Source organism: Patella vulgata, chromosome 1 (assembly GCF_932274485.2).
Source record: "Patella vulgata chromosome 1, xgPatVulg1.2, whole genome shotgun sequence".
Classification (NCBI taxonomy): Eukaryota; Metazoa; Mollusca; class Gastropoda; family Patellidae; genus Patella; species Patella vulgata.
The window spans coordinates 12,035,500-12,062,590 of NC_065879.2; the positions used below are offsets into that span (position 1 = coordinate 12,035,500).

Sequence of the window (27,091 nt, forward strand, 5' to 3'; positions counted from 1 at the left end):
TGTAAATTAGTCGTATAATTTCATTGTCATTGGACACATCAAGTTTTAGATTAAAACTAATTTCGTGTGTCTTTTGTTAAAAGTCACCGGGTGCAAAAATACGATTTGTTATATGTGATTTATTTTTTAAATTTGAATTATTGATGTTGTGCGCGCTGCTCTATTTAATTTGAAGAAAAGTGTATTTCTTCTGTTTTTAAATGTCTTTCTCACATTACGCAGTACTAGGTCTTTTACATTGGTCTTGGAAACATACAATTTAGGATGATGCCCCGGGTATCACCAAACCCGTGCACGACCCTGCGATATTAGACTTATTCTAAGTATATAAAATTGCCTTTGAATTACCTTTCAGTGGTGGCCATTTACTGACCTGTTCAGCTGTATTACATTATATTTGGTCAACTCTTATAACATATGGTCTCATTTGTGGACTTGGTGCTGGAGTGTCCTATGTAACAACTATTGAATTAGCATCCCTGGTAAATCGATCCTAACCAATTAATTATCGGTGGACGGATTCGGCAAAATAAGCGTAATATATAAGAACAGCCATTGATAGATCGAGGGGCCAAGGTAGCTCATGTATGGCGACAGGTCACTATCCAGGGGGTCTCGGCTTTGATCCAGTAGTTAGCTTCAACCAATTTTCAGTGGTGCGGGGAAAGCGCCGATCCATTAACCAGTAGCCCCCCACCCCGGTTTCGATCCCGGTGTTGTTGAATCGCGAAAACCCTTCGAGATTTTTCAACCTCAGCATGTTTTTTCCTTTCTAGTCGTGGGAGTTCTAGCAGGGCCTAGCATAAGGTGCCTTGGAAAACGAACGTGCTTCGAAATGAAAAAATGTAGTACCCTTGTTACTGATAGAATTTTAGTTCTGATGTTGATGTGATGATAGAATTTGAATTATAATTCAAATATTATCGTAACAAAAGTGGTGTATTTTTTGCGCATAGCCAAAAAATTCCTATGTAAACTGCGCCAGAATAGTCCACATGTGCCGTTTTTCAGCTTTGAATTTTCAAAGAAACCGTGCTACGAGAATTTAACCTTATTTTAGGCCATGAGTTCTAGCATGGGACAGCTGCTAGTCATTCTGGAAAGTATGTCAGATGAATGAGTTGTTTCATTTCACTTCCCAAGCGCGACACCATCACTGCTGGATGTTATAGTATAGATAATAAACAAAGGTATTGAACATGGATATGCAAATGCCGAAATAGCGGTCATTTGTTTACACGCCACATTTTATAGACCATTGCCACTTGATTTTCACAAAGTCAATATGATAAAAAAATTAATAATAATAATACACTTGGATAGGTCAATCGCTGAATAAAATTCATTTATTCAGTTTTTTTCGATTTATAATTTTCCTAGTGGTATCGCGAAATCTAATTCCGATATATAATATACTAAACAGCCAAAAAAAAAACAAAAAAAAAAAACGCCTGTACGATTTCAAAATCAGAGAGGCACTTTAATCAAATCATTCTAGAAAGTAACTTATTAAATGAATCAAAGCCATTTTTATGCGAACAGTATGTTGACACATAAGTGATTAATTCATCACAATTCCAAGACATGACGAGAAGGTTTAGAGTCTGTACAGTCCCAATCATGTTCATTCGGGTTTAAGTCCCGGACTAAGGGCTGTATCGGTATTGATAGGTCTTTCGTGTGTTCTCACTGTCTGACGTGTTGTCACAGATGCTTGTCTGAGGGGATTCTGCACGTGCTGTCGCACAACATGGCGGTCTTGTCGCCTTGTGGTAACCCTTGGTCTACCAGTTCGGGGTTGATCATCCGTGGTGTTGCTGATCCGAAAGGGTTGCTAAGGCCTGTAGATGGTCCGAACATTGGCCTGGAAATGATTGGCAACGGCTTGGGCAGTGTGGCCAGCGTCTAGTCTTCCAAGCGCCTGGTTCCTCTGAGCTGTCGTGAGTCGTGGCATGCTGCTGACTTTGTAGTGTGAATGATTCAACCAGGTAAGGGGATGCATTTTATAGGGCTGGTCCTGAACAGCACGTGCAGCATGAGTTACATGAAAATCATGGAGAAAACATTACCATCTCAGAAGTCAGGTTGCGTTTTTGAGAACATTTCCTGGATTCAGTTCTGTGTTTGATAAGAAGCCTTTATTGCTCAGGTAAAGTTGGGGATACTATTTTGCCTTATTACACTATTTTGCCTATACCGTTTTTATAGGACTTCGAATTTGTCTTATGGTTTGGATTGTTCGTACTTGGTTTTATTTTATTTATACAATAAAAACATTTGGCAAGTTTTATGCAATGCGTCTATTCAGAGTAACATACCAACTTGACGTTTCTTTTGCTTCTTAGTATATAATAAATAATTATAAAAGACCGTTGTTAGCAAAGTGAACTCCTCAAGCGAACATACTGTCATCAGAATACATAATTTTTTAACTACTTACCTAGTGGGCCGGACTGATAACAAATAGTGTTTTTTTCTTACCAGCAAAAGATACCAGAAATGAATGGCTAATGTTTATAAGGTAAAGGCAAAAGTAATTGCTATAAAACATATAAACACCCTGTTTGCTTTTCTTACCTTTCAGAGCAAATATCATAAAAAAAATGTCCAGCCGCCGCGGCGCTTTTAAGACCCTACGTCTCACTTGTACTTAGTGATAATGGGGTACGGTTGTAGCTACAAAAGAGGTGCCTACCACAGCGATATTTTTTTTTTTTGGGGGGGGGGGGGGAGGGGGGCTGTAACTCTAGATATGTAGTAGTATATTATTTCTAAAGACATCCACCAGGTAGCATGGAAAATTAAGATTTATCAATTTGAAATCCACATTAAACCAGAACGAACCGATATGAGCACATCACACCAGTGCTGAAAGATTTACACTGGCTTCCTATCCATCAACGCATTAATTACAAAATACTTTTAATAACTTACAAATGTTTACAGCCAAACACAACCTCTGCTACCTACCTTCAGAATCTACTTCACATAAAAAATCACAAAGAGAAACCCGTTCTTCAAATAAAATTCAATTAGAAATTGAAACTGCTCATAAACTGTTGAACACGCTATCATCATATATAAAAGATGCCAAATCGCTGTGTACATTCAAATCCTTGCTAAAAAAACACACCTATTTATGTGACAGACTAACTCAGCGCCAGTGAGTAAACAAATCCATTATTATTATTATTTATTATTATTTATATAACATGTCTTTCAGTCTACTGAACTCCCACCAAACTCTCCTAAAAAAGATACATGGTATCTGATCTTTAAAGAATCCAATGCGTGTCTGCTCTTCGGTCTCTGGTTTGGACCTTTTTTATAGGGCCCACTAAGGAAAATGGCATTGAGAGTCAATGAGAGATGTCATGCTCAGATCTTACTTAGATATCTGCTATTAATTATTCAATTGATCAAATAAATGTAATTAATTATGTGATTAATTACTTATGCCTAAGGATGTAATTAGTGATAAACCCGCGATATTCTGACAATGAAAAAGACAAATGACAGGTGTGTTTATTAAATTATATCTTATGACTGTTGGTGTCAGGCCCGTAGCCAGCTTGCTAGCTTCGGAGGGGCAGTGAATTTTTTAGGGGGGGGGGGCACAGTCTACAGTAGGTATTTTAGAGCTATGATCGGCAATTTATTTTTCGGGGGGGGGGGCAAAACATTTTTTCGGGGGGGCATTGACCCCCCCCCCCGGCCCCCCTCTGGCTATGGGCCTGGTTGGTGTATTTATATCTAACTGGTTTATGTCCAAGCCATACAATTATTATACATCTCCCAATATTATAACACTGCTCTAATTCCCGGAATTTTAAAAGTATCAGGCAGATCTGCAGTAAATATTCGCTCTACCGTTACTATCAATGATAGGGGTTAAATATAGCTAAATCAATGGGACGTCAATATTAAATTTCAGGTCTATGCCCATACAATTCCAATACTAAATTTTTAATTATTTAAAGAAATCAATTAGACTATTAGATATATAGGACAGATCACCACAATAAATATTCGCTCTGTCGTTACTATCACTGATAGAGTTTATATATAGCTACGTTAATGAGGCGTTGTATTAAATTTCAGTTCTATGCCGTAAAACGTTTAAAATCACCTTCTTAATCATTTAACAGATTAATTATATTTCTAAAAGTGTAACCAGGGGCGTAAATGTGGGTGTGTGTGTGTGCCCCCCCCCCCCCAGGAAAAAAAATAGTCGGTCGCAAAATAAGAGCAGTCGGTATCAAAATAAGTCTCACTGCACACGTCACGCTACTCACGCAAAACTTTAGTATAAAATAACCTTGTCAACTTATCATGTTTGAAAAAATGATGGGTTTCACTCTTATTCTGTTGAGTATGTAGGTCTAAGAACAAAATTTCCCCCAGGGAGAAAAATAGTCGGTCTCAAAATAAGTGCAGTCACTCATGCATCGCCGTCTTAATGAATTAACGAGGTAAACAAATAATGCCAGAATAGATCCCAAATACTAGTCGGTCGCAAAATCAGTGCAGTCGGTCGTAAGATATGAGCAGTCGGTATCAAAATAAATGCTCACTGCACACGTCACTCTAGCCTACTCACGCAAAACTTTAGTATAAAATAACCTTGTCGACTTATCATGTTTGAAAAAAATGTTTTTCACCCCATGGCAAAAAAATAGCCTTTCTCAAAAAAAAGTGCTCAGCGCAGTCGGTCTCAGACTAAATGAATTAATGGGGTGTTTTCTGACCATCAGAACTCTGCAAAATCCCTCCCCAAAGTCCAGGGCATTTCAGAGACCAAGTAAGCGCCCCATTGAGGTAAAGTGTCCTCAGGCTCAGTCCTCAAAAATTAAAAGCTCAGTTACATATCGGCGCTCAATTCCATTATGCCATCATTCTTCAACTCCTTCTCTGTCTTATACTATCTCATCACTATAATATTCACACTTACAGTGAATCGACCAGTTAGTAGTACCACTAGTGAGTGAGTCGTGGGTCAAAAGACTGTAGAATTGTTAGTCCTACCTCTCACAAAACAGGCGACATTGACAGATAGGCCTCAAGATTCTGTCTCATTTCTTATCCTCTCGTTAACAAGAATTTGGATCCATTTGCCATGACATTGACTAAAATTGTCAGGCCCAGTCCCAAAAATTAAAAGCTCGGTTACACATCTGAAATTTTTTCGTGGCTGCGGCGCTCGATTCCATTATAACATCATTCTTCCACTCCTCTGTTGTCTTATACTGTCTCAGCACTATCGTATTCACGGTTATACTGAATTGTCTAGTTATGTTAGTAGTACCACTGGCACTGGTGTGTGGGTCGTGGGGCGTCAGAATATACAAAAGTTTTGTCAACTCTTGCAAAACAGGCGGAATTGACAGGGGCAGATCTCGAGATTTTAGGCGTTTTTGTGAACCGATTAGATTAGACCGATTAGCTATTATACGCATTTGTGAACCAAGTTGATTATGCTAATCGTTACATTTGTGAGACGATTTAACTCAACTGATTAGGCAAATCGACCTAATCGTCCCAGGAGGTGTTTAGGCGATTAGATTTGACGTTTTCAAAATGGCGGAATGTTCGACATCGTAAGTAATTTTTAATGCTTATTGTTGTTTTTCTCCATAAAAAATGTTTTTTTAAAACACATTTGATGTGTTTAAAGTAGCTAAGTCTCTAACTCAATATCATCCAAAATCTTCAACATTGAAAACACGATTTATTTGTCAAATTATATCAACATTCATGTTGTGATCTTAACGGGAAAAGATGGGCTTTTGATATCCAATATTTAAGACAAAATAAACATTTTACCATTGGTACACCAATCGTGTACCATAATGCGCTTCAGACCCAGTTGTATCAAGAGACTCGAGGGACGAGGCTAGACCCATTGCACCAAATCAAACGGCGTATGTAAACTGGAATAACCAGACGTGACGCTAGAAATTTGCACTCGCTTGAGACTGCTGGCTTATTTCGCCGAACATAACGGATTTGAAATTGGAGTAAAAACGGAAACCATTGAATGTAAATCAGTTTATATACATTCATATTACAGTATTATATGCATTGCGACCCACATTTGTCAATTTCTAGGTCCCAAATGTTAGCGATTTAGCTCCTTTAATGTTAACTTTATAGTCCACAAGAATGTTAGATCACCTCTGGCTCTAAGCAATTTTAGGCCCTCTGGGTGCCAGCAGTGTCACTGTAATCTGTAGGTAACTTGGACTACACGTGAAACACACGCCCCCCTCGTGTTAGCAGAGACGATTTTTTTTCTGATCGGTGTCCGTGATGGCAGCCATCTTACCAAATCGTAATTATCAAATTTCACATTTGTGGACCATAGCTAATCAAATCGAAATCATACCAAATCGTACTAGCAAATCAAAACCTAATCTAATCGACTCACAAAAACGCCTTTTGTCTAATTGACTCACTTTAGAGTAACCAGTCCATTTAAGTATAGGAAAGTTGGTCGGGGTTTTCCAGAGCACAAACTTTCACAGAGGAAGAGTCTATAGACTTGGTTTACTGTTTTTACTTTCAGCGCATAAAAATAAATAATATAGCTTGCAATAGTTGCAATTGTCGGAATTATTTTACCTGCACTCTCGATCGCTGTAGTAGGCCTAACTTCCACTGTTTCACGGTATAAGGGCATGTTCCAAGTTCACCTAATAAGACATTCTCTTCAGGTATAATAATAATAATAATAATAATTAAATAATAATGATAAAACATAAGCGGTGAATATGTTATGTATCAAATTTTTAAAAAAGCTTATAAATTCCGCTAGCATATTTTTTTTTATTTTTTTTTTGCCCACAATGGAATGAAAGTCATGACTCAACTCAATGTATACAAACTCGCAATTTTTGGGTCAGATTCAGGCTTTTAGATTTATGTTTCTGGATCCGCTCCAGGCATTTGACAACTGACAATTTCCCGCAGAGCACATGGCGTATGTCGTCTTCGTTAGGCTAGTTGTTGTAGAATAGAGAGACATTTAACTCCGTTTCATTTCATTTTTATAAATCTGTCTGTGACATGGAGGATTAGTATTATGGTGGCAGAACCGTCCTGAAAGTACTGGAATGAGTTATTCGGGTAAAATATATACATATCCCAGCAGGGGGGCGTATTCCTTCTGTTTCCGGTTATATATTTCCGGTTGGAAAGCTGTCGACGTTTTATTTATTATGATTGTAATATTTAATTGAAAATCAAAATGATCCATAGCCTGTTTGTCATAAATAATACAGGGTATGTAAAACTAGTATTTCAAATTCATAATTTCTTAAAAAAAGAGAAAGAATGAGCTGTATGGATACATTTGTAATATGTAACAGGCATTGCCTGAGTAGAGCGAAGCTGATTATTGTCAAATATAAAACCTTCAAAATTAATTTTCTCAAGTGATACAAAAAATGTTAAATAATTTAGTTTTTCCAAATTGATTTTCATTTAGATCTAAATTGTATACATTAATTTTGTTTTTTAAAAAAGAACAAAAAAGTGTGAGAATTATTTTCATTGACGTCAAAAATATGTGACGTCATTGATTAGACGCGTCATAGAAATAGTTCTATGAGGCGCGTAATCTCGCTTGTGCGAGATTTGGTAAGTTGACATGCGCATTGCCTGTTTTGCCCAGTGTATCCGGTTCCGGTCTGAATTTTTTTTTAATCAACAGTCTGTGGGTGACAATTTCAGTCACGCTCCTGTGTTACCGGAAAAGAGCTTTGCTCAAGCACCGCGCTTCGCGCGATGCTGTAGAGCTTCGCTCTATATTACCACATCCATCCTGAGCATCATCGACTGTCAGCTTAGGTTTTAGTTTGTTCCTTCAGTGTTGTCTTGTGATCAGTATGCTCTTATTTACTTTTTTACTAGGTTTTCCTTTTCAGTTCATTATGTTAACAGTCTCCACTATTGGGTGTGTAAAAATGGGAGGGGTGGTAGAATAGACATTTGGTAAACTGCTTGATAATAGAAAAGCAAGAATTTAATTAATTTAATAGAAGCAGAAAAACTAGTTAAAGATACATTATGGGAGATTAGATAAGGAGCTGGCAGTTCTCACTATAATAGTTAAAAACTAGATAATGTAAAGGGAATTTGCTGAAAATTCAGTCAAATTGATCCACTCTGAACCGAAATTTTAGCGATTGAATTTTCGGCCTAGCCTCGATCATCATTACTAAAGTCAGCACGATAAAAAACATAGTCTAGATTATCCATTTCATGATTAAATCATGAATGGAAGTCGAACACCAAATCGGAACCTAATCCATTAAACATAGCAGACTAGCGATGACATTGAGAGTTGATTATGGTCTGGATAAGTTTATTAATGTCTAATTAATAATTTAGATAATATTTAAGGCCCAAATAAAGACCTGCAATAGGCAGATTTAGCTCTTGCATAATGTATTTTTAATTAAACAGCCCGCTTAGTAATCGTCCACCACTGTCGTAATAATGGCATCCCCAGTAAATGCCAATTATCTATATGTTCTTATATCTATTTTCAGGGATGTGTTTATGGAGAAACACTGGAAAAGTGTCATAAATAAATCTATTTGTGATTATTTCTTTGAGGCCCAAGGAAAGGTAAGTTAATGCCCAATATAAAATCGTCCGTTACAATAGTCCGAATCAGTATTGTTTTTGTGAACCTTACTCAGTAATTAAGCTAAAAGTTCTTGGAAGTAGATAATAAACATGTACATGTACTGTATTTAAAATGATATGACAAAGGTTATAGATTGAATTCAAGTATTAATGCAGTTCATTATAAAAAATTAATCTGTCAGTTCCGTTATTTCCTATTTAATCTTACCCCACAAACCCCACAGGGAAATATAAATGAAAAAATTAAAAATATTCTCCAGCTGTCTTACCCTGTTCCTTTGTGTGTGTGTGTGGGGGGGGGGAGTAGGGAGGCAAGTAACTGTAAACACGGGTAGGCTCTATTATGATTTTTGACCTAAATGAAAAAAAATTTGAACAAATAATAAAAGCCACTACTGACCATTGCGACTTTGTGTCTAAGAATGTATTGATTAGAAATACATGTAGCAGTAAGGCCATTAAATCCAGAAAGTACAAACATATTTTATGTGCTTATTCTAAAAAATGAAATGAAATGGGATTTAACATCCTACTGTTCTGCTCCTAAACTGGGCTAATGAAGACGGGCATACGCCATACAGTGTGCTATGGGGGAAATTTTGCTACGGCCTACTCTTATATCGAATTCCAACTGCCAAGGGACTAGACTAGACAGCTGTCCTTGTCGAACACCCGACCTCCAGGCTAGCGAGCCAGCGCCTTACCCACTTAGCCACGTGAACCCCTTATTCTAAAAAAGATATAACCTTTTCTAGATAGGGTTCATACAGCTACCCTATCTTTTATCCTGGTCAAGAAAATATAGTTACACTGTATTCTGCGTCATACAAATAGTTGTTATATTTAGAAACTTCCTTGTATTCTTTTTTTTCCAACCTCAGAAGACTGAGAATGATCTACATTTATGTACCAGGTTGTGCCTATTCCATAATTAGTTTATTGCATGTTTTATTTTTAGTCTTTGAGAGGCATTTAGCAATTGACTTATAATAGTAAAATTAGTATACTAGAATACTTATTAGTTATTTTATGTTATTTTTAGGCGTCCACTCCTGAAGATGTGTTTTATGTTAAAATTATATTTTTATTTTTAGGCGTCCTGTCCTGAAAATGTATTTTTGTTAAAATAAGTTTATTTTATGTTACTTTTAAGTGTCCTGTCCTGAAAATGTATTTTGTGTTAAAATTAGTTTACTGCTTACTGTATCTTACTTTTAAGTATCCTGTCCAGAAAATGTGTTTTGTGTTAAAATTAGTTTATTGTATGTTATTTTTAAGTGTCCTGTCCTGAAGATGTGTTTTATGTTAAGATTTTTTAATTTTATTTTTAGGCATCCTGTCCTGAAGATGTCTGCCCTGTTATTAATACTCCACATCATTATCTGATCAATATTTACAGAAACTCTCTGTATTTTGTTGCTGTTGTCACAACCGAAGGTAGGCAATGTTTGTTTTTAGGTACATGTATAGTCACCATTCACAATTATGAAATTTATGGACAATGTTTAGTTAGTTTTTTTTACAGATACTTTAATTTGGTCACCAAATCCTTGCAAAAATGAAATGAAGCGGGTTTTAATGAAATAGTCATATGCCCTGACAGCAAAGCTACACTCTTCCTCGGGGGATCACGTGGCTAAGTGGGTAAGACGCTGGCTCGCTAGTCTGGAGGTCGGGTGTTCGATCCCTGCATTGGCCGAGAAAGTTCATCCAGATTTTCTGGCGTGGTTCCCCCTTGTCAGTGATGCAGGGTGGAGGGTCTGACAAGGACAGCTGTCTAGTAGTTCGGATGAGACGAAAAACCGAGGTCCCGTGTACACATTGGCGCGCACGTAAAAGATCCCTTGACAGTTGGAATTTGATATAAGAGTAGGTCGTAGTTCCATTGTCCGGGCAAAATTTCCCTCATAGCACACTGTATGGCGTATGCCCGTCTTCATTAGCCCAGTTTAGGAGCAGAACAGTAGGACGTTAAACCCCATTTCATTTCATTACACTCTACTCAGGACAAAACTGGGGGGGATGACCTGGTGGTCAGAGTGTTGTGCTTCAAGCTCTAGCTGGGCGGTCACCTCTTGTGTGCGGTCATGGTTTCGATTCCTGGTGTGATTGTATATATCTTGGAAATAGGGACGCCTTCTCAACCTCTTGGGTTTACTCTGGGTACTCTGGTTTCTTCCCACAGGAAAGACCCCTGCGTGTGTGTTACACTAGGAACAACAGCACAAAGCTGCCATTGATCCTGTCATTGGTTTTCGTGGTAACATACATGTAGCTTATAATTTCTTCAGTTCCTCGCTTGTTCGTGCTGCAAGGGATTCTTCCACAGAATCTGATGATACCATATCCCTTTGATGTCAAATTTCAGTTCCTCCATTGTTTGTACTGAGTTCCTCCACAGAATCTGATAGCATACCCCATTCTTTCTAATTTCAGTTCCTCCATTGTTTGTACTGGAGGGGGGTTGGATGGCTGAATGGTTAGCGTGCGCGCTGTATCATAAAGCCTGTCATTGAGTCGACTGGCGTGGTTTCGAATCCCCGGTTGTACGTGACAAGGAGTAGGGTCGCCTGTCCAACCTCGTGGGTTTTCTCCGGGTCCTCCGGTTTCCTCCCACTGCTAAAGACCCCTACGCGCAAGCGAATTATTGAAATAAAATTAAACCATATGTAAGTCCCGAAATGACCTAGTTTGTGTCGAGTGGACATTAAACCCCATTTCTCTCTCTCTCTCTCTCTCTCTCTTGTACTGGAGTTCCTCCACAGAATCTGATAGCATACCCCATTCTTTCTAATTTCAGTTCCTCCATTGTTTGTACTGAGTTCCTCCACCGAATCTGATAACATACCCCATTCTTTCTAATTTCAGTTCCTCCATTGTTTGTACTGAGTTCCTCCACCGAATCTGATAACATACCCCATTCTTTCTTATTTCAGTTCCTCCATTGTTTGTACTGGAGTTCCTCCACAGAATCTGATAGCATACTCCATTCTTGCTAATTTCAATTCCTCCATTGTTTGTTCTGGAGTTCCTCCACCAAATCTGATACCATACCCCATTTTTTCTAATTTCAGTTCCTCCATTGTTTGTACTGGAGTTCCTCCACCGAATCTGATAGCATACTCCATTCTTGCTAATTTCAGTTCCTCCATTGTTTGTTCTGGAGTTCCTCCACCAAATATGATACCATACCCCATTTTTTCTAATTTCAGCTCCTCCATTGTTTGTACTGGAGTTCCTCCACCGAATCTGGTAACATACTCCATTCTTTCTAATTTCAGTTCCTCCATTGTTTGTACTGGAGTTCCTCCACCGAATCTGTGATACATTTGAAGATTATTTTAATGAATGTAATGAATCCATTTTAAAGGAGCATTATGTCATAGTTTATGAGGTGAGTTAAATTTTAATGTCATCCACATTACACAAGGCGGGGTATGCCTATTGATTGGGAATTACATTTAAAAGTCGAGAGCTGGACATTAAATAATTGGTGGATGCTGCACGAAGGCATTAGTATGAGTGTTATATTGTGTCAATGTATTACATCTTTAAACAAAGTCTGATACGGATCACTCTTTCACACATATGGATTTTTGGGGGGGGGGGGCGTGAATGGTTAATACAAGGTCTGTCATTGGGTCAGGTCTAACCCTCCCTCTCTCTCTAGAAGCCAAACAAATTCTAATGATTTCCGATGATAACTTAGTGTCTTACAAATGTTTTCATTACTGACAGAAGTAAAAAAATATGTGACAACCCTTATTGACAACTTTGCTGCGGTGGGCGTATGTTTGATTGCCTGGCAACCATTTTTTTTTTATTTTTTGTAGATATTAGATGAAATGTTGGATAATGGCTTCCCTCTTGCTGTAGAATCTAATGTACTAAAGGAATTGATTAAACCTCCAAACTTCCTTCGAACAATAACAGACACAGTTACAGGAAAATCTACTGGGTAAGCACATTTTATAATTCTTCATTAATTAAAGAAGCCAAATCCCTATTCTTTGGCACCTAGAAATGGATACAAATGGATAGCAACACGTATAATAATGTAATATGAATGCATATATATATATTGATTTACATTCAATCATTTCTGTTTTTACTGTAATTTCTAATCAGTATTGTTTGGCGAAATGTGCAAAGAGTCCAAATTGAATGGCAATCTTTGGCATTGGGTTATTCCAGTCTACACCAGTGGTTGGTGACACTTTAGATCAAAAGGCCTGTCATTGAGTCAAGTGGTGTGATTTTGACCCCAAGCTTGTACATGACAAGGAGTAGGGTCGTCTGCCCAATCACATGGTTTTTTCAAGTTTCCTTCCACGGCTTTGTACAAGTGAATTATTTCAATAAAATCGTTTCATGTCAGTGCCAAAATGACCTAGGTTGTGTTGAGCGGACGCTGAACTCCATTTCTATCTCTCTCTATAAATATTTTGATGTAATAAAAAGTTACATTGGTTATAGAATGGTCAATGATGACAGATTTGCTACTTTAAAGCTTCTAATTATCATTTTCCAGCCTTGTGGGTTTTCTCCGGGTCCTCTGGTTTCCTCCCACTGCTAAAGACCCCTACGAGCAAGCGAATTATTGAAATAAAATTAAAACCATATGTTAGTCCCGAAATGACCTAGTTTGTGTCGAGTGGAGTTAAACCCCATTTCTCTCTCTCTCTCTCTCTCTCTCTCTCTCTAATCATCATTTCTTGCTTTACAGCTGCTAATCATCATTTGTTACTTTAAAGTTGCTAATCATTATTTGTTACTTTAAAGTTGCTAATCATTATTTGTTACTTTAAAGTTGCTAATCATCATTTGTTACTTTAAAGTTGCTAATCATCATTTGTTACTTTAAAGTTGCTAATCATTATTTGTTACTTTAAAGTTGCTAATCATTATTTGTTACTTTAAAGTTGCTAATCATCATTTGTTACTTTAAAGTTGCTAATCATCATTTGTTACTTTAAAGTTGCTAATCATCATTTGTTACTTTAAAGTTGCTAATCATCATTTGTTGCTTTAAAGTTGCTAATCATTATTTGTTGGGTTTTTTTTTCAGACAATATTTTATATTTAAATATCAATGGTAGAAAGTCAGTCGACTTGGATAACTTCAGTTTGCAATTTTAAATGATCTTTTAACAATAACTACACATTTAGATCCTGAGTTCACAAAGCATTCTCAAACTTGAGTTAAGAATTTACTCAAAATTGTTTGCCTTATTCTAACGAAAATATAGCCCTTTATAGAACTTTTGTTGTTTTAATGTCTCAAATACATCAATAAGAAACTATGTGATAAATTTTGTGTTTCTGGGTCAAACATATTTCTCATAAACAGTGATTAAAAGTTGTGTAAATTCTTAACTAAGTCTGAGAACTTAGGGCCAGATCGCCCTTCATAATTTTGTTTTACTGTGTAATTAATGTAGCTGGATATATATTATTATTATTCTAGTGTAAGTGGTATATTACCTACTGGTCAACTATCTAATATACCCTGGAGAAGAACTGGTGTTAAATATGCAAATAATGAGGCTTATTTTGATATAATAGAAGAAATTGATGCCATTATTGATAAATCAGGCACAACTGTCACAGCAGAAACACAGGGATATGTAAGTTGTTTATTTTTTCAGTTATAGAGATGTTTGGGATAATAACTAGTTTTAAAATAGGACGTTGAATCATATTTCCTTTTTGTATACCTTATTTGTAATGAGAGACCTGTATTAAATATTCGTACATTGTTATTTAAAGTGAATTTTTGTTTATTTTATTACATTGATTGTTTAATCAAGTCAAAATAAAGTTTACATAATCCGCCATGACAGCTCTGTATAAGACATATAAACCTTTTTGTGTAAAATTCAATTTTTTAAAATAATTTGATTAAAATTGTTTAAATTATTTTGTTTAAAAAAATTTGATTAAAATTATTTTGTTTAAAATTAATATGATTAAAATTATTTTGATTAAAATAATTTGCTTGAATTTCTTTAGGTTGATTATTTAATAGAATTTAGTTTAATTTTTTTTTAGATTCATTGATGTTTTATTTTTCTTCTTTTATTAGATTGATTGTTTAATAAAGTTAAGTGGTATGCCTGATCTAACTTTAACGTTTGTAAATGCTCGATTATTAGATGATGTCAGTTTTCATCCATGTGTTCGTTTTAAAAGATGGGAGGTAAGTTAAAAATTTGTATTCATTTATACTGATTAGAAATTTGGTAATTTTGAACTGTATTCTGAAAGTGCCTGCGGAGGTTGGGTTTCTGAATAGTTAATGCATAAAATCTGTCATTTGGTCAAGTAGCCTTTCGATTCCCCGCTTGTATGTGACAAGGAGTAGCATCGCCGTCGCCTGTCTAAGCTCGAGGATTTTTCCCAGGTCCCCCGGTTTCCTCTCACTGCTAAAGACTACTAGTGGATTGTCCACAGGTCATCCCTATGCGGAAACTAATTAATGAAATAAAACTGAACCATGTGTTAGTCCTAAAATGACCTAGTTTGTGTCGAGTGGATGTTAATCCCCATTTCTCTCTCTCTTTCTCTCTTAAAGTGCCAGTATACTCCCTGGTACATGTAAATATTGACTACACCAGATCCAAGAAAAAAAAAGATCTTTCAATCAATCAATCAATCAAATATTTATTTAGTATTTAAGGCCTCTGGCCCCTAGGACATAACAGTGCAGTATAATAAAATATATCAACTATATAAAACATAATTATATTATCAACTAGTTCTTATGTTGTTAGCCTTAAATATATATTCTGCTACATTATTTACAATGTTTATATCTGACATCGCTTTTATATACAAGTAAATGTTATTACAATAGGATGAGTTGATCCATGGCATAAGTTGTGATCTAAGGTCTTTGTACATGTGACAAGATACATTGAAATGAATTCAAACTTCGATAGTCGAGCAGCCTAGATTATCCAGACAATATTTATATATTCTGCCTGGAGGTCGGGTGTTCGATCCCTGCATTGGCCGAGAAAGTTCATCCAGATTTTCCGGCGTGGTTTCCCCTTGTCAGTGATGCAGGACAGAGGGCCTGACAAGGACAGCTGTCTAGTCGTTCGGATGTGACGAAAAACTGAGGTCCCGTGTAATCATTGGCGTGCACGTAAAAGATCCCTTGGCAGGTGGAATTCGATATAAGAGTAGGCCATAGTGCCACTGCCCGGGCAAAATTTCCCTCATAGCACACTGTATGGTGTATGCCCGTCTTCATTAGCCCAGTTTAGGAGCAGAACAGTAGGACGTTAAACCTCATTTCATTTCATTTCACGGCTACCCAGATTGTCTCAAACTGACTTAGTGACAGCATTGGTATACAGTCCCTAATTAGTTCAAAGCTATTCATATGACTCTACAGTTTGATGCACTGGAGGGAATCTCAGATGGTCAAGATGTTAAGGGATTAACTCTAAACATCATTTAGATTGTAATTTTAAAATTGAATGAATTGATAGATTTTCCTGAAATTGTGTTCACAATTTAATTCTATAGTATAAAATCATGTCCGAAATATCTGTTTTACTAACTAGTGCAGACCTACAAAATGATTGTTTCTCTTTAAGGTTAAAATATGATTTATTAATATATTTACAGAATGAAAAAATCCTGTCTTTCGTCCCACCAGATGGTCATTTTAGATTGATGTCATATCATATAGGTGCTCAAAAGTAAGTTCATTCATTTTTTAATTGTAAGAGTTTTTGCCAATTAACATCTTCTGCTAATTTTGTTGTCGTGGCCTTTCACACGGTTCACCATTGTTAGGTACCCTTGATATTGATCGTTATGGAGACATGTCTCAGGTATGATATTTCATTGGTTTTAGACCGGAAGTGGTATACATGTATGATATGGTTATGTTTGCGTGATGTTTGGTCTCTAAGTCTCTATAGTCTAAGGATGATGGTACTGACCTCTAGAATATCTCAAGTTCAAATCCCTGTATATATGTGGGTCGAGACAAATGTTGAAAATTGAATCTCTAAGAAGAATGTCAGTACAGATGTGGTTCAGTTCAGTTCAGTATATCTCCAAAGATATGACGAATTGAAATTTTTTTTAACAATATTCGGCATCCTCTCCCGATGTTGAAAACAAGCAAGCGGCACGTACATGGTAACATTTATTGATCAGTCTCTTTTTAATCGATTGATTCCAATCCACGAGATTATCTACAAAAACATTTTGGCTTGGTTTTCTTAATTGATATAAAGTAATCAATTTGAATACATTTTAGTCCTGGACTAAACTGTGGAAAATTTGATATTGTTCAAAGATGCACGCTATAGATTGGAAACTTTAATTTACATTTTTTTTTTAATCTTTCAGTATGGTAGCCATACCAGTGTATTTACGTCATACAATAAATTATAGAGAGGGCAGTGGTGGGAGATTTGATGTTACAGTTGGACCTAAACAAACAATGGGAAAAACTGTAAGTATAATTGTAACATGTTCTTTTCATTGAATAAGCAGATTGTTTTCCCTCTAATAGATTGGGTGGAGCTTAACCGTGCAATAATTAGACATTTTCAATGTTATTGCACACTTTTGCTGGTTTACACTAGTTTTAGTAGAAATCATATAGAGAAGTGGGGTGGGTTTTCTGTGCAATAACAACAAGCACGATGAGCAGGTGTCAGTGTTACAAGTCATTTATAGCACGCTTTATTCGTGCCTTAGGCTGAGGTGTTAAACCTGTTAACTCATGAAAGCCGTGTTATAAACTATCTCTGATCTATGTATTAAAACAATAGCGGTTGTTATACAAGAAATCTTTATTTTTCTAACATTGAATAGATGTATAATTTATCATAAACTCTGATTTTTATCAAATAAATTTAGTTATTTTTATCCTTTTCATTAATGTGGTCTACATCTGTGGTTCCCAACCAGTATTATACGCCCACATTTTCATGTGACTGTATTATGCCGTCGCCTCTGTCCGTCCTCAATTTATGAGACGAAGAAGCTTATTGATTTTCAACTATGTTTGAGAAATTACACGCTTGTAAATTGGACACTCATTATCGAAATTGAATGGTCAGCTTAAAACTGGACACAAGTAAAAATTGTATGATTTTTGGTGAATTTTAAACAAAGATTCGATATTGAATGAATGTGAAAGAAATTAGTGCTGAATACACAAGATTAAATGATACCCGGGTTACAGTGTCACATGATGTATTTTGGAGAGAGATAATGTCACACATATGAAGGTTAAAATTAAGAGAGATTGCAGCGTGTACTGCACTGCACATGCAGATCATGGCCTGTCTCCAGTGCGCATGTCCAGTAATGCACACACATAGGGATGGTTGACCAGCAGATGATAAAAGTCAATGTTTATATTTTAACATTATTTGTCATAAAAAGTTTTGACTATTGTGTATTTCAGGTAGAAAATGTTGTTTTAGAAGTCCCTTTTCCTAAAACTGTTTTAAATGTCACGTTAACAGCAAGTCAGGGGAAATATAGCTTTGATCCGGTGTCGAAAATGATGACATGGGACGTTGGAAAGATTGATACAGCTAAATTACCAAATATTAGAGGCAATGTAAGTCTATTTTATATTTAATGTCGATGTTCTCAGGGGCCACACCAGATTCTTGTTTAAAATGTTTTATCTGCCTTTTTTTCTGTTTCCATTTTTTTTTGTGCTCTGTCTAATGTTAGGGGTTGGGTTGTAGAGTGTTCTAACACATGCACTTTAGATCAGAAATTCTTTCATGGGCTGTCATTGAGTCAAGTGGTGTAGTTTTGATTCCCCGCTTGTACATGACAAGAAGAACGGCCTCCCCCACCTAGTGGATTGTCCACAGGTCATCCCTATGCGGAAACTAATTAAAGAACTAAAATTGAACCATATATTAGTCCTGAAATGACCTAGTTTGTGTTGAGTGGATGTTAAACCCCATTTCTCTCTCTCTCTATTCCTAAGGACTATGGTATCCTGTCTAATCTCATGGGTTTACTCTGTGTTAAGGATATACACAAATTATGCACAAGTAATTATTATTTTGGAGTTAATTACACTCCAGTATTACTTTGAAGTTGGAGACACAGTAAGACGCTGGCCCGCTAGCCTGGAGGTCGCGTGTTTGATCCCTGCATTGTCCAAGAAAATCCGATTTGTTTTCATCTTGTCAGTGGTGCAGGAAGGAGGGCCTGACAAGGACAGCTGGCAAAATTTCCTTCATAGCATACCGTATGGTGTATGCACGTCTTCATTAGCCCAGTCGGAGCAGAATAGTAGGACGTTAAACCCTGTTTCATTTAATCTATTTTAAAGTTAATATCCCAACACAGTATTATTTCGGTTGATTAATTAAGTTATTGTGTTTGTCTGATAGTACTAATGAGCCAAAGAATGGGGCCATGCTTACCGTCCTTAAATAGGTATACTAATCAACCACGGTAGAAGACTATAATGTTACAACTGGTCCAATAAAATCAATGCTTTTATAAATTTAGAAATGTTTTTCTTTTATTTTATTTGATAGATCACAATCCAGACAGGTTCACCTATTCCAGAATCTAACCCAGTTATAAACGTAAGATATTTTATTATTGTAAAAAGAAATCCACTTAAATATATAATAAGTTCAGGAGGACTACACTACATGCAAACAAAAGTGAAGAGACAAACCTCGGGACAAGGCACAAACTACACAGATATTGTAAAAAAAATAAACTACAACAACGAACATCATTTGAGGGTAACACAAAGTTAAGGATTACATGCAATGTTTCAATAGGTATCTTTATCGAGCATGATAAAACTCTTACAGGTATCTTTATCGAGCATGATAAAACTCTTACAGGTATCTTTATCGAGCATGATAAAACTCTTACAGGTATCTTTATCGAGCATGATAAAACTCTTACAGGTATCTTTATCGAGCAATGATAAAACTCTTACAGAGTATCTTTATCAAAACTCTTACAGGTATCTTTATCAAGCATGATAAAACTCTTACAGAGTATCTTTATCAAAACTCTTACAGGTATCTTTATCAAGCAATGACAAAACTCTTACAGAGTATTGAAACATTGCATGTAATAAACTAAGAAGTAGCAAATCCATAAACTTGTGTTATTATGAATATAATACCTCTCCTTCTAAATGCTTGTGTGTGAAATCATAAGGTCTCTCATTGTGTGAAGTGGCGTGGTTTTCCCAGGTCCTCCGGTTTCCTCTCACTGCTACTAAAGACCCCTATGAATTATTAAAATAAAGTTGAAACATATGTTAGTTTGTGTTGTGGATGTTGAGGTATATATTGTTATTATTGCAGGTACAGTTTACTATAAGTCAGATGGCAGTATCTGGTATTAAAGTTAATAGATTAGATATGTATGGAGAGGTAGGCATTAATATTTTTATAAACCCACATTATAATTAATGAAACTTCCAATCAATAGAAACTTGCAATGTAAACCATTAACAGAAAAATTGATGATATCAAATTTAAGCGCCAAAATATAGAGGAATGGTGTATTTACCTTGTCTCAAAATTTCAGCTCAAAATATTGAGTCGTTTGGACGTGAACATCAAAACTGTTTATCCGGACACGTAAACCTTTTAAGATTTTGGGTCAATTTTTTCGTTGAGTGACCTGATAATCGATTCCCATGTAGAGGTCTATACAATGAATGACCCATGTGCTGTACTTGATAATGAAAGGTAAATTACCGCATAATACAGCTTGGGGCACCGGTCTCCAATTCCAGATGAAGAATGACAGGTTTAAGTTGTTTGAAAACATATCACGTATATTGAGTTAGTTGCTCAGCCCTAAGGAAGGGGATTTTAACTCAAAATTAAGCAGTTTTATTCTCCAAAATATTATCGGGTTTGACCCTTTAAAGATACATTATGGGAGATTAGATAAAGAGCTGGCAGTTCTCACTATAATAGTTAAAAACTGGATAATGTAAAGGGAATTTGCTGAAAATTTCAGTCAAATTGATCCACCCTGAACCAAGATTTTAGCGATTGAATTTTCAGCCTAGCCTCGATCATCATTACTTAAGTCTATACGATAAAAAATATAGTCTCGATTATCCATTTAATGATTAAATTATGAATGGAAGTCGAACAGGAAATCAGAACCTCACCCAATAAACATCGCAGGCTATCGATGCCATCGAGAGTTGATTATGGTCTGGATAAGTTAATTAATGTCTAATTAATAATTTAGATAACATGTCAGGCCTAAAGAAAGACCTCCAATTGGCAGATTTGGCTCTTGCATAATGTATGATTAAGGAATTAAATTTATTTCATTATAATTACAGAAATATAAACCATTTAAAGGGGTGAAGTATATTACAAGAGCTGGAAAATTTCAAGTCAGAACATGATGAGGATAAAATAACCAAGTTAATTTATATTGAAATGAAGTCATTGGTATCAATTATAGATATATGTCATCGGGTCCTACAAGATATGTTGAAATTTTCACATTTGTACAACAGAGTTATCACTGTTGACTGTTTTATAGATGGTTCATTATTTTCATGAATACTAAGATATATTCGAAGGATATATTGATTTCATTGGCTGAGAGTAAAAAGAAATAACACATATTTTTATCTACCAACCAATGAAATCATTAGAGATATGTAAGTTGTTTGTGATTATGGTCAAAATTTGTACATACATTCATCAGTGCTAACATATAGTCCTCAGCTTGCATACTAAACTTAGGCTGTCTGTCTACAATTAGCTCTGTTTGAGAACAGACACTAAGCTAGTTGACTGACATTTAAGTTCTAAATCAACGATTTTAGTCGAAAGCACTAAGCATTTTTTTTTTGGAGAATTTTTAGACATATTTATTCTGCTTGCATTTAATTAAATCATAAAGGTTTAACTACCTTTGTGTGCATGGGAGATGTAAAACCAGGTAGAACCGCATTACAAAACAGTATACTAATTTTTGGAAAAGGCAGTCATTTAGGTCAGAGATCTATTCTCAAAGTAAATAGTTCTCGGTGTGCTCAGATTGTCATTATGAGAAACAGTTGTATTGCAGTCAAGGGTCAATACTGTTTAGTGTTTTTCACACACTTGAAAACATGAAGATGGATGATGTGAGTAATGAATATATACTGTAAAGCATTGTACCATGACATTTAGTATATTTTAAAAATTGATGGCTTCAAAGTTCAAATTAATCTCTGTATATGGTTATTATTGTGTCATTAAATTATTGTGGATGATTTTATGAAATTACCACATATCGGCCTGGGGTCAAATTACTGTGTATCTGCCTGGAGTCATGTATCAATCTAAGGTCAAGTTAGTGATCATTATAAAAATACTGTGTATCATCCTGGGGTCAAATTAATAACAGTATCATCCTGAGGTCAAATTACGGTGTATCAACTGGGGGTTAATTTACTGTATATCAACTTGAGGGTCAAATTACTGTGCTATCAGCCTGGGGTCAAATCACTGTGTATCAACTGGGGGTCGGCCTTCCAATGATAGTAATGTAAACAGACCACAAGCAATGTAATATTTAAGCATTAATATCATATTGTATAATGAATTTATGAACTGGTACAAAATGGTTGTACTTATATAATTCCACCATCTTTAAATTATACATATATGTATATATAGTTGTATATTTATTGTTGTTAAAATATGTTGTGAAGAGATTTGAATCCAAATCATTCCCTGCAGACCAGTTTATTAAAGGAGCTAAACCTCTCTTCTTTAGAATCTAAAATTGTTTTTGCCTCATTCATCAAAGTGTCTGATAACAAATAGTGCTTGAGAAAATAGAAAAAACAATGTGGCTCGCGAATTTTAGAAGTTCAGTGTGTCTTAAATATTGGATATCAGGAGCCTATATTTTCACAGTAAGATAACAACATTAATGTTGATTTAAATGGACCAATATTCAAATCGAATTGGTGTTTTTTATGTTGAAGATTCTGGATAGTATTGAGTTAAGAGGTTTAGCACCTTTAAATGTCAGATATAGCATTTCATAGTCCACCTCCACTCCATTGCATACTTACCGATAGATATTTATAGCTTCAAGAAATTTTCATTGTGTTATATGGCTATTTGTAGTTTAATACCCAAATACCAAAGGGGAACTACTCTCTTCATTCTTATTTTGAATGATGTATATTTGAATCATTTTTTTTTAAAATTTATTTTGAGATCATTATCACACCAGTCAAGTACTGAAATTGTTTTTGTTTTCTTGTAAATCCAAAGACCAAGAACTTTATCATTAACCAAAAAAAGCCAAACCAATTTGAATTTTTGTTCTTCCAGAACACCTATTTAAAATTTTGCGTCCTATTTCTTTGGGGGGGGGGGGGGGCACGGTGGCTCACTGAGTAAGACGTTGGATTTTCCGGCCTAGTTCCCCTTTGTCAGTGATTTAGGACGGAGGGCCTGGCAAGGGGCAATGTATTGGCATACACGTAAAAGAACCCTTGGCAGTTGCAATTCGATATAAGAGTAGGCCATAGTGCCGCTGTCCGGTCAAATTTCCCCCATAGCACACTACATGGCGTATGTCCAGCTTCATTAGCCCAGTAGGATGTTAAACCCCATTTCATTTCATTTATTTCTTTGGGGAAATAATTTGAAAAGACATGTTTCTGGTTCCTTTTCTCAAAATCTTTTAATTCCAATGTTTCAAAATTTTAAGCAAGATATCTGGGATTATTTATCAAAACCCTGAAGAACTAAAAATTAAATTTGATTGACCTGAGTAATAGAGAATAAAAATTCTAACAGGTTCATGTCTGTAGGAATAATGTAGGCCTATGTTTATTATTCATGTAGGCCTATTTATATTATTCATATTATTCATGTACAAATAATGAAATAAACAATACATAAAGGGTCATCTTTTGTTTTCAAGCTCAAATACAACTGAGTTTCCTTAAGGGGACGGGCTGTGATAGTCCAGCTGTTAAGGCAGTGGACTGTCAGTGTCGAATTCCATTGTGGACAGAGAAGAACCCTTTAGGATTTTTCAAGCCTGGGCCGAGTCCACAAAACATTCTCAGACTTTAAGAATTTACTTAACTTTCAATTACTGTTTATGAGAAATCTCTTTGATCCAGAAACAAAAAACTTTGCACATAGTTTCATATTAATGTATTTGAAACATTAAAACAACAAAAAATTTATAAAGGGCTATATATTAGTTAAAATAAGGCGAAAAATTTAGAGTGAATTCTTATCTTAAATCTGAGAATGCTTTGTGAAAGCAGAACAAGTTAGTCAGCTGGTGACCATAGTGGCCAGCAGCATAAGGGTTCATTCCCCCCTGTTGACAAAATAATAAGTTGTTGTTGTTGTTAGTGTTTAATGTCCGCTTCCACCGAAGGTGATATCGCAGACAAGTTGTCTTTTTTTTTTTATTTTCATGATCTTAGCGCACGCGCAGGGGTCTTTCGTGTGGGAGGAAACCGGAGTACCCGGAGTAAACCCACGAGGTTGAGAAGGCGCCCCTATCTCCATGCCACATACGCTCACACCAGGGATTGAAACCACAGCCGCAAGCCAGAGGTGACCGGCCAGCTAGAGGTCGAAGCGTGACACTCTAGACCACTAGGCCATCCCAACCCCCCCGAAAAAATAATAAGTAACTATGTATGTTCATTTATAACCTTTGTAGATCACATGATCATGTGCACCAATCCTCAGCATGTCAATTCCTTCAGCTTCTAGAAGTATTAAGCATTGGGGAGCATAATGCGATAGATCCGAATGCATGAGGACCAACACAACTGAAGATCGTGGGTGGGGAAATCGACTAAAAAAAGAGGAACATGTGTGTACATATCCTAATGTCCGCCTGTACAACTGACTACCGCTCTCGCTGTCTCCAGTTGACTCAATGACAGACCGTATGATACAGCGCGTGCATGCTAACCATTCGGCCATCCACCCACCCCAGCTTTTATCAGACTAAAAGATCAAATTAAAGTGAGTACTATAAAAATTAATATGAAGTAATATTTTATTATTTTCAATAGATAATATATGTGACAAGAAATAATAAGTACAGATGCATGAAATGACATGTAACACACTTACATAACATGTATTACACATAAATAACATGTAATACACACAAATAACAATAACTTGTAATACACATAAATTACATGTTATACATATAACTAACATGTAATACACATAAATAACATGTAATACATGATACTAACATGTAATACACAAAAATAACATGTAATACACATAAATAACATGTAATACACATAAATAACATGTAATACACATAAATAACAAATTTAACTGATTTATAAAATATTTGCTATAATGAATCCACATTGTTCTGGTTTCTATAAGAACACTGACTTACAAACACTTTAACCCTTTAGCAACCGACCCACCTGAAACTACTGCTACCTGTAGTGCATCAAACTGTGCGAGTCACATGAATAAATGTGAACTAATTAAGAACTGAATACTGGTTCTGTGGCACGGTCCGTTCAAGGCATTTAGAGAGCACTATTTTCAAGCTGTTTTGAAAAGATGCTACATAAATGGTAACTTTTCTATTGTTTTCATTTGGGAATTGGGGTAGTCAATATTTCCATGTACCAAGTGTTACAGGATTAATTAAAAAAAAGTTACTATACAATATGGAATTTACATGTACATAAATTTATATAGGCCAGAGAAATGCTAGATACTTAGTCCTTACATGCTGGATTATGAAACAGGCTAAAGAAATGCTAGCTATCCTTGTTACTTAAGGAATTATAATTCTTCCTTCCAGAAATTGTATTTCATGAACAAATTTGGACTTTTTTTTTTAATATTCATTTTCCATTCTTAGATTAAATAATTATTAATAGCCTAAAGGTTTACTTAGTATTACAAAAAAAATAATTTATTTCCATCATCAGGGTTTGTAATTTAATCTGAAAAGGAGGTACAACCCTTATAAACAAATAACCTGATCTGACATTTTGTAAGTTACAGATTTATGATGTTCAACTCTGACATCCATGTTAATTCTGACATCCACGATTTTTTAGTAGTCCACGAGATGAATTGAACATGACCAAAACATTGTATGTAGGCTCTTGTATATTATAAATTGCTTATTTTTTATTGCTCAAATTCACAGAAGCAGCATGGTTTTCAGTTTCTCATCACCAATTATATGATTTGTCATTTTGTTTTGAAGCAAATCAATTTCACACTTCATTTATCATCAGCCTCTCTGTCAATGTGATCTCAGAATTGTTCATGGCTTCTTTTTACCCTATCAGACACTGTGACCCTAAAATTGTTAACGACTTCTTGGACTTTAATTCTCCTACATTTTCTTACACTTTTCAACTTGAATGTAGCTCATAGTTCCATGCAAAATTCTTTCACTTTCTTTTGATTCTCTATAACCACCGTAACCTCTAAGCTGTTTTCAACGATCTAACAATGCACATTAACCAGTACACAGATTCCGGGCCATATAAAAACTATCCTGGAACTCAGATACTGCTGTATATGCAATGAAAACATGCTAATTCTTGATCAACTATTAATAAGCCTGGGAAATCATCTAAGCTGTTTTCAATGATCTCACAAAGGGAATAAACAAATACACAGGCCATATAAAATATATTCTGGTTCTCAGATACTGCCTTATATGCAATCTCTATGAAGACATACCAATTCTCGATCAACTATTATTAGGCCTTATAGATCGTATGTGCAAAAGATTACTTGAATCAATTTCAAATTTTACATTTGTACAAATATTCTGTGATCTTACTGTTGTCAGTGTACCATGAGATTTTTTGCGCATACTGACGAATAAAATTCAGAGGTAACAACGTCTGGGACCTATTTAAGATAATATGTTCTAAATCCATTCTGGTGTCTGAAATCACACCAACGTCAAACTTGTTATATTCCAGAACCATTCTCCCCAAAATTATTGGAAACTAAATCCCATTCTGTCTCTTACTATGACACATGCATAACATCTTGAGGTCAAAGGTCAATACTGAACACTTCACAACTTTCTGGAGCACCCTTGACTTCAGCGCCTGTTTCTGTGACCAGTAGTTCCATTCCATCTCTCTGTTTATTTTTAAAAGCTTCCGCTATCATTTTAGCAGCCTCCGTATGATTTAACCCCATCACAGATTGTCCATTAACCTCCAAAATCACATGACCAACTTTTATTTTACCCGATTCAAAAGCAGATCCCCCGGGCTGAAAAGAGAAGATAAATCAGTTGAAAGAAGTTATTTGTCAAACAAAAAAAATGAATGGGGGATACCCAAGTTGAGATTTTGTAGTTGATACCATACGGTTGAAAGGTTTTTAATCTAATAATCCAATGAAGTTCGATGGTGCGTCTATTGGTA

General features: G+C 35.7%; 2 protein-coding genes across 3 annotated transcripts in view; one reads left to right on the forward strand and one right to left on the reverse strand.

The window, feature by feature from the left end:
* Window positions 1–7,177: 7,177 nt before the first annotated feature.
* On the forward strand, window positions 7,178–23,579 carry LOC126808646 (AP-3 complex subunit mu-1). Its single transcript, XM_050533549.2, has 13 exons — window positions 7,178–7,281; window positions 8,553–8,631; window positions 9,984–10,089; window positions 11,934–12,046; window positions 12,486–12,610; window positions 14,120–14,279; window positions 14,738–14,851; window positions 16,291–16,364; window positions 17,026–17,131; window positions 18,095–18,253; window positions 19,200–19,250; window positions 19,995–20,063; window positions 20,999–23,579. The coding sequence occupies exons 1-13, from the start codon at window positions 7,247–7,249 to the stop codon at window positions 21,062–21,064; spliced, it is 1,257 nt and encodes a 418-aa protein (XP_050389506.1). The 5' UTR covers window positions 7,178–7,246; the 3' UTR covers window positions 21,065–23,579.
* A 1,159-nt stretch (window positions 23,580–24,738) lies between these two features.
* Window positions 24,739–27,091, reverse strand: part of LOC126808628 (whirlin) — a 39,994-nt gene continuing 37,641 nt past the window's right edge. For both annotated transcript variants that reach the window (XM_050533516.2, XM_050533515.2), the window contains one exon: window positions 24,739–26,936. In XM_050533516.2, the coding sequence (XP_050389473.1) occupies window positions 26,712–26,936 (225 nt within the window). In that variant the 3' untranslated portion in view covers window positions 24,739–26,711. The remainder of the gene's footprint in view (window positions 26,937–27,091) is intronic.

Bases quoted from the DNA above. Each gene is read 5' to 3' on its own strand.
- LOC126808646 (XM_050533549.2), top strand. From the start codon at position 7,247: ATGATCCATAGCCTGTTTGTCATAAATAATACAGG. The intron at 12,047-12,485 runs GTGAGTTAAATT...TATTTTTTGTAG, and splicing joins ATTATGTCATAGTTTATGAG to ATATTAGATGAAATGTTGGA. The intron at 18,254-19,199 runs GTAAGTCTATTT...TTTATTTGATAG, and splicing joins TACCAAATATTAGAGGCAAT to ATCACAATCCAGACAGGTTC.